Source organism: Haematobia irritans, chromosome 5 (assembly GCF_050003625.1).
Source record: "Haematobia irritans isolate KBUSLIRL chromosome 5, ASM5000362v1, whole genome shotgun sequence".
Lineage (NCBI taxonomy): Eukaryota > Metazoa > Arthropoda > Insecta > Diptera > Muscidae > Haematobia > Haematobia irritans.
In genome coordinates, this window is record NC_134401.1 from 69,626,934 (window position 1) to 69,640,333 (window position 13,400).

The 13,400-nt window shown below is 32.4% G+C and overlaps 1 protein-coding gene across 1 annotated transcript in view; it reads right to left on the reverse strand.

The window, feature by feature from the left end:
• LOC142239791 (uncharacterized) overlaps positions 1-13,400 on the reverse strand; it is a 188,182-nt gene that overhangs the window by 93,244 nt on the left and 81,538 nt on the right. The window contains exon 4 of the mRNA XM_075311556.1: positions 9,499-10,484. Within this exon, the coding sequence (XP_075167671.1) occupies positions 9,499-10,484 (986 nt within the window). The remainder of the gene's footprint in view (positions 1-9,498; positions 10,485-13,400) is intronic.

Consider the following 13,400-nt stretch of genomic DNA (forward strand, 5'->3'; position numbering starts at 1 on the left):
GGGGGAAATCGAAAACCGGAAGCCGCTGAGACGACAAAGAGAATTGCCGGTAGTTTCAAGCGAAACCCTAGCCTCTCTCTCCGAGATGCCGCAAATAAGCTGGGTGTATCGTCTACAACCGTGCATCGAGCCAAAAAACGAGCCGGACTATCGACTTACAAGAAGGTAGTGACTCCAAATCGCGATGATAAACAAAATACGACGGCCAAAGCGCGATCCCAGAGGCTGTACACGACGATGCTGACGAAGTGTGACTGCGTGGTAATGGACGACGAAACCTACGTCAAAGCCGACTACAAGCAGCTTCCGGGACAGGATTTTTATACGGCAAAAGGAAGGGGAAAGGTAGCAGATATTTTCAAGCACATAAAACTGTCAAAGTTCGCAAAGAATTATCTGGTTTGACAAGCCATCTGTACCTGTGGCTTGAAAAGCAGCATTTTCATAGTTTCCGGGACTGTCAACCAAGAAATTTACGTTAAAGAGTGTTTGAATAAACGTCTGCTGCCTTTCCTGAAGAAACACGGTTGTTCCGTACTGTTTTGGCCGGATTTGGCATCTTGCCATTACGGTAAAAAGGCCATGGAGTGGTACGCCGCCAACAACGTGCAGGTGGTTCCCAAGGACAAGAACCCTCCCAACACGCTAGAGCTTCGCCCAATTGAGAAATATTGGGCTATTGTCAAGCGGAACCTAAAGAAGACCAAAAAACTGCTAAGGACGAGCAGCAGTTCAAGGCAAACTGGCTTTCTGCGGCGAAGAAGGTGGACAAGGTGCCTGTACAAAATCAGGTGTCAGGTGTCAAGCGTGAGGCCCGGCAATTCGGATTTGGAAAAGCGAAAGCCTAACTGAATATTTTTCCTGAATTTGATACTAATTGAACTTGAAAAAGAAATTTAATTTGATTTTTTAAATAAACGATTTCACCGATTTACACGCGTTATCCCGTGACCAAATTTTGACCGTATCACCCTTTATAGTCCTCAAACATTTATAGGTAATGGAGACATCGAGATAATAGAAGGAGATTATTTTGCGGATAACCATGAAATAAACGCCCTAGTAAAAGTAAATGGAGATTTAAATAAACCATTTAATTTAGATGTTCCGCTAGTAACAGAAGTTACAGAATAGAACTTCTATACCCAAGATATTGATGAGGAAACCGAAACCCCGAATAAACCAATAATGGATCAAATTCGAGTATCTCATCTAAATGAGGAAGAAAAACGGAAACTCCTACCGATAATCAGAAAATACAGGAGTACTTTTTACACTGATGAAAGTGACCTCTCATTCACAAATGCCATCAAACATGAGATAAGAACAACCGATAATGTTCCAATTTCTACAAAACGTATGGATATCCCTACATACATAAGCAAGAAATTCAGAAACAGATAAGAGAAATGCTAGACAAAAAAATATATAAGAAATAGTCATTCACCTTATTCAGCACCAGTCTGGATAGTACCGAAAAAGTTAGATGCGAGTGGGAAGAAGAAATGGAGACTCGTTATTGACTACAGAAAATTGAACGAGGAGACTATAGACGATAAATACCCCATTCCCAACATTAGATTTAGCGAAAGGATTCCACCAAATCAAAATTCACGAAAAAGAAATTCCCAAAACAGCATTTAGTGTAGAAGGCGGTCATTACGAGTTCCTTCGTATGCCCTTTGACTTCAGAGATTAATCAACAACGTATTAGGGGATTTCATCAACAAGATATGTCTAGTGTATCTAGATGATATCATTATATTCCCTACTTCCTTATAGGAACATATAAAATCCTTAACCAAAATTTTCCAACGACTGAAAGAAGTCAACTTGAAAATTCAGCTCGACAAAAGCGAATTTTTGAAAAGAGAAACCAATTTTCTGGGGCATATTGTGACCGAAAACGGTATTAAACCTAATCCGGATAAAATAATATGTGTTCAAAAATTTCCACTTCCTACTACTCCCAAAGAAATTAAACAATTTCTGGGATTAGCTGGATTTTATAGAAAATTTATAAAAGATTACTCAAAAATTGCAAGGCCGATGACTATATATTTAAAAATGGATTCATGTATTAATCCTGAAGATCAGGAATATAAGGAAAGTTTCGAAACCTTAAAGAGGCTATTGGTAAACTCGCCAGTACTAGCGTATCCCGACTTCAATAAAAAATGTACATTACAAAGAGATGCCAGCAACTTCGCACTAGGAGCGGTTTTATCACAAGATGGACATTCTATTTGTTATGCGAGTCGTACACTTAACGACCACGAACAAAATTACAGCACTATCGAAAAGGAATTATTAGCCATCGTATGGGCCACACAACAATTAAGACCGTACTTATTCGGTAGACGATTTTTGATCGAAACAGATCATATACCTCTGACATGGTTATTTTCAATTAAAGAACCTAACTCAAAATTAGTAAGATGGAGGCTAAGATTATAGGAATACGATTATGAAATAAAATAAAGGAATTTTAAACGGTAATGCTGATGCACTCTCAAGAGCATCACTTCAAAATTACAAGATGTAAGACTTTCCTACAAGATATCATTGATGAAAATGAACTTTGCGAAAGAATGGAAATGGAGTATTCTAAAAATAACCACAGAGGAATAAACGAACATTTCGCTCAATTGAAAACAAATATTTATCACTCAAACTTGAAGTTACGCATTAACCAATTCATCAACAATTGCGAGATATGCAACAATGACAAATATGATAGAAATCCGATTAAACAGCAGTTCAAAATAACAGAGACTCCCGAAGCCCCAGGAGAAATTATTCAAGCTGATGTATTCTATTCTATCAATAAAACTTTGTTTTTAACTTTTATCGGCAAGTTTTCCAAACATGCCCAAGCTATTAAAATTAGAAACAGATCTTGGATTGAGTTCAAAATATACATTTCTACAATAGGTAATATCAAGAAATATCAAGAAACTTGGCTTCAAAGCGTTACCACTCTTGACATTCCTAAGGGAACAAGGTATCGATATCCATTACACGTCATATAATAACCACACTTCCAACTCTGATGTCGAAAGACTTCACAACACAATAAACGAGCATATACGAATATTAAAACATGATCCAAATAAGGACACAGAGTCTGTTGAAGAAAAACTTTATAGAATAATTATTGTTTTCCTTGATTTTCTTCGACCTTTTTTATGTTATAATAAATAATAAATTAATGATTTTTTTTCAAGCTCGAGGTCTTTTTTTGAATATTTTATCTATTTTCCCAATATTTCGCGATTGTCATATTGAATCGCTTCTTCGGGGGATCTACAATAGATTTTAAGAAATTACATTTCATAAATATCACAGTATTAAAAAAATTATAAAATTATATATAAGTCTATAAATTATTTTCTTTTAGTCAATAATTGTCATAAGTCTAATAAATCAATGTTATTTTATAAATATCGGACGGATATATTTACATTACATTTTACAAGTACCAGGCGAACAGAAAATTAAACAGTAATACCATAAATGACTTACATGCATAATCTAAACAACACAAAATACTTAAAGCTACTGTAGATTCACTACACTCGTCGGCTGTATGTATTGCACTGAGTTGTTTCTATTATTGCACGATGATCACTACCATGTATTTGTTGTTTTCTTTTCCGAAGTAAATGCCTGTGACATTGAGCGATGTTCTCTGTGTCAACTTTGAAATTCATTCGTTTGTTTGCAGGTACATTATTTATATGAAGTGTCTCTAATGTAAATCTTTTGTTGTAATTGTTCTCTCTTTCTAATATTCTAACATCGTCAAAGTTTGGGTAGTGGTTGCTCTTTGCACAGTGGTCCGCTAGTGCTGTTTTTGTGACATTTGAACTGGTGCGCAATTTTATATCTGACTTATGTCCTGACATCCTTGTTTTCAGTTTGTTTTTGGATGTTCCGATATAAACCTTTTTGCATTGTTCATTATTATTTCCTCCACACGGTATTTCATATATAGTGTTGTGTTTTTCCATTGTGGGAATTCTGCTTTTCATTTTAGAAAATAATTTTTTAACTGTATTAATTGACTTATGTGCTAACATACATAGGTTTTTGTCAAATATTTCAGAATTTGTAACCCTTTCGGATAATTTATTAACATATATCAGTGATTTGTAGACGTTTTCTTCGTTTTTGTTTTTTCCATGTGTTTTTTCTATAGGTTTGAAATTTTTAATTAAATTATTGATAAGATGTTTTGGAAAATTATTGTTCTCTTCAGTTCAAAAATAAGATAAAAGATTTGACTACCCACGAGGGGGAAAATTGGTATCCTTTGACGTTGTGTCCTTATTCCCTAGCATACCAGTCGACTTGGCTTTGAAAATTATAGAAAGTAGATGGCAAGAATTAGAAGAACATACAAGTATCACAAAAAATATGTTTATGAAAATTGTAATATTTTGCATTGTGTAAAACAGATATTTTAAGTACGAAGAAAAAATATACAAACAAAAGAGAGGGTTACCCATGGGATCACCGGCTTCACCCATTGTAGCTATAGGTATGGAATATTTACTTGACAACTGTATGGAAAATTTGACAACAAATCCTTAAATAGTGACGAAATATGTGGACGATCTCTTCGCTGTGGTTCAGGAAGATGCAATAGAAGATATTTTTGACGGCATTAAATAGTTTCACTGAAAGTATAAAATTCACCGTAGAAGTGGAAAAAGAAAGGAGCATTCAATATTTTGATACACTTGTTATTAAGAAAGAAAATTGAAAACTTGGCTTAGATTGGTACCAAAAACCAACAGCATCGGGGAGAATTATGAATTATTTTTCACAACACCCGAAGCGTATAGTGACAAACACGGCGAAAAATCTTATAAATAGAGTGCTACACATAAGTGACAATGAATACCACTCGAAAAATAAATCCATCATTAGAGATATTTTGGACAACAATAATTTTCCAAAACATCTTATCAATAATTTAATTAAAAATTTCAAACCTATAGAAAAAACACATGGAAAAAACAAAAACGAAGAAAAAGTCTACAAATCACTGATATATGTTAATAAATTATCCGAAAGGGTTACAAATTCTGAAATATTTGACAAAAACCTATGTATGTTAGCACATAAGTCAAATAATACAGTTAAAAAATTATTTTCTAATATGAAAAGCAGAATTCCCACAATGGAAAAACACAACACTATATATGAAATACCGTGTGGAGGAAATAATAATGAACAATACAAAAAGGTTTATATCGGAACATCCAAAAACAAACTGAAAACAAGGATGTCAGGACATAAGTCAGATATAAAATTGCGCACCAGTTCAAATGTCACAAAAACAGCACTAGCGGACCACTGTGCAAAGAGCAACCACTACTCAAACTTTGACGATGTTAGAATATTAGAAAGAGAGAACAATTACAACAAAAGATTTACATTAGAGACACTTCATATAAACAATGTACCTGCAAACAAACGAATGAATTTTAAAGTTGACACAGAGAACATCGCTCAATGTTACAGGCATTTACTTCGGAAAAGAAAACAACAAATACATGGTAGTGATCATCGTGCAATAATAGAAACAACTCAATGCAATACATACAGCCGACGAGTGTAGTGAATCTACAGTAGCTTTAAGTATTTTGTGTTGTTTATATTATGCATGTAAATCATTTGTGGTATTACTGTTTAATTTTCTGTTCGCCTGGTACTTGTAAAATGTGATGTAAATATATCCGTCCGATATTTATAAAATAACATTAATTTATTAGACTTATTTATGATAATTATTGACTAAAAGAAAATAATTTATAGACTTATTTATAATTTTATATTTTTTTTAATACTGTGATATTTATGAAATGTAATTTCTTAAAATCTATTGTAGATCCCCTGAAGAAGCGATTCAATATGACAATCGCGAAATATTGGGAAAATAAATAAAATAATCAAAAAAGGCCTCGAGCTTGAAAAAAATCATTAATTTATTTTTATAGAATAATGATATATTATAATAACACAATCCATTCTACTACAAGTAAAAAACCAATTGATTTTAAAAACGGCAAAAAATGTGAAGACGAATACCCCTTAATAAGAGAAAAAATAATCAAAGTAAAAGAAAAAACCATAGAAAAACTTAATAAAAATAGAGAAAATATTGAAATACAAACCGGTCAAGTCTATATAAAAGACGAAAGAGGCGGTAAAAACCACTCAAAATTCAGACAATTGAACGTTTCCAAATTAGACGATGATCATGTAATAACAGATGGAAATTACAAATATTATAAATCACATATAAAAAGAAGAAAGCATTGTAACCCTACGACACAAACAACATCCTAATACAAAACAAAATAAAAAGGAAAAGGATTGTAAATATCCAACCTAATCTAATTCAGAAAAAATATTTAATTTTCTTTTACAGATGAAACTCCCATCAACGATAATATTTACTCTCCTAAATCTACATGTTGCTCACCTCCAAATCATGGAAACACAAGACCTCACAGAAAACGAAGGTTACATTCCTATTAAAGAAAAAGATATACAGATGATCGACCACTACAGCAGAATATTTTACTTTATCAACCTAACAAATTATTATCAAACGACAGAAACTATATATAAAAATATTCAATCATTAGACAACCCATTATCAGATTTACTACCACTACTCGACTCAACCAAAAAGAACTTTAAATTACTCCAATCAAAATTAGATAACCTAGCTCCACATTTCAGAACTAAACGAGGAATCATAAACGGTTTATGGAAAGGTATAAAATTTATTACAGGAAATATGGATAATGACGATGAAAGAGAAATTAAATCGGCAATAATAAATTTCACAACGGACATCAGGAATAATTCCGGACAAATAAACGTTCTTGCATATAAATAGACAACAATACATCGTTAGCAAGTACATTAATAAATTTCGTTATGAAATACGAAATAAAATATCTACTTTAGAAGACGAAGTTGTATTCCTTAGACATGTTTATCAGATAGACAGTGACATAAATTTACTAAAAAACACATAGACGACATAGGTAGGGGAATTTTTACGAGCAAACTAGGAGTGATACCAACTGACATATATTAGACGAGAAAGAAATAGAAATTGTGGATAATTTCGAAACTTATTCAGAAACAAAAGTTGCCGTTTCCTTCAACAAAGATAGTAATAGAAATGTATTTTATCCCAATACCACTAACATGTATAAAAATTTGTAAACTGTTAACGACAATTGTATAAAAAGTATTATACAAACAAATATGTCAAGTTGTACGTTTATAAAGTCTAAAACAACAGAAATAAAAACAGGAGTAATTTTATTTAAAAACTTAAAAATTTTAGTAACGATTGTAACTTTAAGGAAAGTAAAATAAATACTAGTTCTACATTCCTAATTGTATTCGAAAATTGCACAACTACAAATTTTCATACAAAGAAAAACCTGTACTTTCAAACCTAATAACTAAAGTTAAGGAAAATAAAACACTTACTGAAATTAATTTAGAAGATTATATATCAAACAAATTAAATGTGAAGATAATTTTACTGATTTAAATAAATCCCAAAAAATAAGTTTAGTTACTAATAGCACTACAATTTACATCTTGATCATTTTATTACTTACCATACCTATATTTTGTAAAAGAAAAGCAACCATTTTGCAAATTTCGTCGGAGCCTCAATCTAACGGAAGGGGAGTTTTGGTTACATCCCACCCTATTATAATATAGAATAATGTATTAATTTGATGGTTGCCTTTCTTAATACTAATTATTGCATACATTTCATATTCCATAAACATACGTTTCCGTTTGCCATATATTTGCAATCAAATTCTTATTAACAAGTGTCTACGAATATGCAACCCAATCAATCAGCAAAAGACATAAAAACTCAAATTGTAATTCTTCAGTTATAAAACTCATTCAGAATAATAAAGTTGTAGCAGAAGCTACAAAATAAAAATTAATTAAATATTGGTAAAAACCAAAGTGATAAAATGAATAAAGGGTAGCAGAAGCTACAACAAAAAATATAAATAAAAAAATAATAGTATTTTTTTATTTCGGGTACAAACCTATAAAACAAAATTATTACACCGATACATCCAGAATTAACTGCCAGAATTATATCGTGGTTGTCGACAAAGGTATTATCACATACAAGCTAATTTTGTTTTTATTTCGGAAAAAGCATTCGAGTAGCTTCTTAAGACTCTGCCGTGGTATCTATGCAATTGCACTCAAAATGAACGTTGCATAGAATCAAGTAGTATGATTTATTGAAGACACTAGTATTTGCAGAGTACACCGAAATTATATTGGAGGGAAAGGTGAAGTTTATGCTTCAGTGGCTTTGTTCTCATTGAAAAAACAAACACACACACACAGAGAAAAGGTTGAGACTATGACTTGACTGCCACTTGCTTCTCTCGCGGGAGATACATATAATTTTGTCTCCATCAAGAGCAAGCAAGTGCAGCCGCCCCAACTTATCAATGATTGACAGCAGCGTAGCTGACGTGTGTCAAGTAATCAAGGGCCACATGGCGTCAAATTAACACTATTACAACAACAACCTCTGTTACAACAATGTCACTAAATTTGCAAACCGGTTATAGACAGCTCAAATTTATCAACTTCTGAGATACATTGAAATTTAGCTTTAACAGTTTGTTGTACGGACAATTATTTGAGAAAGTGTGTTTGATTCAATATTCATCTATATATTTATTTATTCATTATTAAGTTACAATTAAAATTGATAACTTAAACAAGTTTAATGGCTATGACAACTAAGGACTTAAGCTCTGAATTTATTACATTTATTCTTTGTATTTATAGATAATATTCTTTGTTTTATTATACAATGATGTGTTTTTCAAAAACTTAAAAATTTTACTTATGTTGCTTAATATATAAACTAAAATTAATTCGAATGGATCGCAATTGTTTTTCTAATGAGATAAAATTTAGGGCAATAACATAAAACATGTTCCAATAGCAAAATATTCCTCTAAAATGGGAGTTCAACTAAATGAGAATACCTCTGAATTAGAGCGAGTGAGAATAAGTCTATGTGAATTGTCGACGACAATATACTGGAATGGTGTTTTTGGAAAGTAATTAGCCCCTAAATTTTTTTGATATGTTTTCAAAATTAGAAAACGACTTTACAAGTGTAGTGTAATGGTAGGTTAATAAATAAGCCATTATATCATTATATCATTACATTTACTACGTGTGCTTTGTACAACAAAGTCGTAAATGCACATAATAGATAAGATGTTCTGAAATAACTTCCTGTTCTATATTTATTGTGTAGATTTTTTTAATTCTTATCTTGTTTCTGTTCATTATTGTAATTTTTTGGTACATTTTATTTTATTTTAATTTTGTTGTTTCTTAAGCTACAATTTACTACTTCATAGTCTGATAGTTATAAAATATTAAGGTACTCACCTCCGTAGGGAGCAGGATACATTGGATAACCAAGTCCTACGTGGGTATGATGATGGGTGTGCACATGCCTCTGTGGGGGGGGACTCCGTGAATCTGCGCCGCTCCCACTAGCGGTAACAATAGCGCTGTTTGAAGCTATGGGGGATCCAGAACTAGATGGTGGTTTTTGTAACTCATGTGCTACATTTGTTCCGACTATGGGCCCACAAAGTGCTTTTTGTCCTAAAACGTCTTGCTTGTTGGAATTTGACGTAATTGTTTGAGGTGACTGTGTTGTGTTTGAGTGATGTCCAAGAGAATTTGTACTCATATTAGGGAGATGGACAGTACTTAATGTTGGACTGGAAACACTAACTTTGGCCGTATTCGATCCATTATTGCTTCCATTATTTGGAGATTTTAGAGCCCGTTCACTGAGCTCATGTATTTTGTGCGTAGTATAATACTGACTGGCAGCGTGATGCAGTACGTCCAAAGCTTTTGGTCCAGCGTTTCTGGAAAGATCCTCGGGGGTGTGGTATCTTGGCATTGGTAGATGATAAGGTGCAGCATTGTACGGCGATGTTGGCGGCATCAACACATTTCTATACATAGGATGATTGGGGTCAAATCCAAACGGTGTTGGAGCTATATACGATGGATGTAAAAAGTATTGTGATGTTGGTGGAGGCGGCGGACCCTGCGTTTCCATTGTTGGTTTTTGACCTTCTTGCTTTATTGTTTTAGTTTCCTCATCTTGTTTGTGTTTCGGAGATTCCTTTGTAGTACTCGTTATTTTCCCTGAATTACTAAGCATGCCCAGAGATGCATTCGACTTGATTTTAATTTGTTGCTGTGTTTGCACATTCCCTTGTGTAGAAGGAGAATCATCCCTGCATTGCGGTTGGTTTGTTTGTGGAGAATTGCCTTGCACCTGCTGATTCAGTGAACCGTTATTTGACAATATGCTGTTTTGACGACGCTGTTGATCGTTAAATATATAATACCTAAAAAAAACATTTAGTTATTTAATTAAATGGCTCTTTATACAATTTATGTTTTATGGCGATTTCGATTGGTAAAAAAGGTGCAAACTTCTCGAAATTGATTGCAAACTATGAAGGACACTGTTCATAAGCGTAGGAAGGCCTCTGGGGAGGGGGCTTAGACCCCCCCCCCCAGAAAAAGTTTAGCATCCCAGAATTTGAAAACCTATTTACGATTTTCCATTTTTATAAAAATTAAACAAGTATATACAACCGCACAAAGATCCGCTAAAGACTTTAATGCACAATCGAATTACTTGGGTTGTGGTAGCAGTTGCCGATGGCAATGTTTGAAGTCTGATATATATTAAATTAATCTGTGGTTGAACTTATGATTTAGTTTAATAACTAAAGCTCCTTTATTATTTTGTGTAGTCTGGTTTAGTCAATTTAATTAAAAATATAGTAATTGATATTAAAAATATTATTTCATAAATTAATATCTTAATAATGCTTCAAAAAAACTTCGCCAAAAAAGAAGTGAAAATGTTCTTTTTGGGTCCGGAAGTGGTGCAACGTTGGCGGAAAAGCGATGAATGTAATATGAACATGTCATAGGACAAATGTCCACCGTTTCAACAGCCGTTGCAATAGATTTGCATCACTTCTTAAGGTGTGATCCGAATTCAGAGTTTTGAATGTAAATTAAAAGATTTTGTGATATTTTCCCAACTAAATAATTTTTATATTTTTTTATAATTTTTAATGCATTCTAAAGCTGGTTTGAAACGTTTTCCCTAGAATATTTTGAAAAATTATTGATTTTTCTATATAGGATTTATAATTTTTGTGGCACAATTTGACTAATTTGTACCATTTTATTTGTTGTTACTCTTTTTTTAAACTATTTGAAAAAAAAAGAAAACAAAAAATTACACATTAAAATATGAAAAACCTAAGTAAAAAAAATTCTTGTGTAGTTAAAATAATTAACTTCTTTGTGAGGACATTTTTGGAAGTGCTTTTAAAGTTGTGCCTTTAGAACAACTCCCAATTTTTTTTTGCTGGGAAAAGTGTGGAACTACTTTTAGTTGCTTTATTATAAATTAATTGTCGAGTTATTTTGATGTCTAATTTTTTATAATTTTTTATGAAATAAAACATTAATTGAACCACACGCCTGGACTGTACATGTTTCGGTTCGGGCGAATGAACCTTTCCACAGCCTTTAGTATAGATCAAAAAATAAATTTCGTGTTGTTGCATTACTATGTAACAAAACGAATTAAAAATAAGATTAAGGGACTTGTAAGTTATATGAAAAGATGATGTACAGTGGGAAAAAAGATGATTCAATTTGTAAGAGGAAATTTCCCAAATGTTTTCTCCATAAGGAGTTAGCATAAAGGGCCCAAAATTGAGTTATCTCTCCCAGCCAGATCTATACTAAAGGCTGTGGAAAGGTTCATTCGCCCGAACCGAAACATGTACAGTCCAGGCGTGTATAGATTTGTATCTGGCGTTTTCTTTTCAATGGATCTATTAACCATGTTCCTTAATCTATATCTGTCCATAAAGCTCGAAAAATAATTGTATAATTAGATATAATGCATTTGGATCTCAATTGCCTGTTTCGGTATCAGGCTAACATGATATATAATATAGGAAAAATTTCGTTGTATTAACGAATTTGTGTTCATTGGCTCACTTCCAACGACACATTTCGTTAATATAACGAAACTTTTTCTATTAGTGTAGTTTAACTATATACAAATATAATTTGCTAAACGTTTGTATTTCGTAGTTATGATTTTTTGGGGTTTGTGAAATTTTGAAAAGTTTTATCGTTTCTCGTGGAGTAAAACTAAAATTGTTTTAAAGTGTCATTGGAAATTTTTACATGTGATTGTTTGTAGAAATCTCCAGTTTTTTGCCATGGGAAAAACTGTGTGCATTTGACTGCTAATGAATATTTTTTCAGAAGCGCTCAGGTTTAAATATGTTGAAATCTTTGAGTTTTGTTGGGAATTAAGAATGATTCGTATTATATTATAGGAATTACATTTTAAAATCTGATTTGAGTTATGAATAAGTCCTTTGCATGCGTCTTGGCAGCGAATAAAAACACAAAATTAAAAAAAAAACGTTTTTGCTTCAAATGGGTTTCATGCCGAAAAGCCGAAATCAAATGCCATGGGAAACATTTACACGCAATCCTAATTGCTTTCTCCTCCGAATTTGAAAATGGTACTCAAAGTCTCGTCCTCATTGCAGTAAAAATAGTTAAATATTTTTCACAAAATATGAATGGTCCCCGATATATGCCAAAATATTAGTATATTTATCTCAAATAAACGAGGTTTCCAAAGTAACTCACAGAAAAAATTTCACGAAAATTTTTCCAATTAAAATCTTAATTCAGTTTTAAAAAATATTCAATTAAAAATTTAATTGATTCAAAAATTTTTGTAATTGAAATAAAAATCAATCACACAAATTAATAGTATCAATTAATTTTTTAATTGGATCAACTAATTTTTAATTGACTGTCAATTAAGTTTTTAATTGTGAAGACTTATTCGTATGAACTAAAAGTTGTTTATAATTTTATAGGCTACATATCTTACTTTAATTTTTTTGGTAAAAATTTTAATAGTTCGTAAGCTGTAGTCGGGAAACCGAAAAAACGGTAAAAATGGTAATGTTTTCGACATTTTTGGGGTTTTGAACATGAAGATGCAAAACGGGGCGTGGCCCGCCCATTTTTGTCCAACTTGTCCAAAATGACTGCATCGGAAGTGAAAAAAATCGATAGGGGATCCCGGAAAGAAATATTTGTGGACTTGTCCATATACAGGACTTTCACCACAACCAGAGATGGTCTGTCGAAAACTGTAAGGTATTTGACATACGTTTACGACGTAATTTACCGTTCGT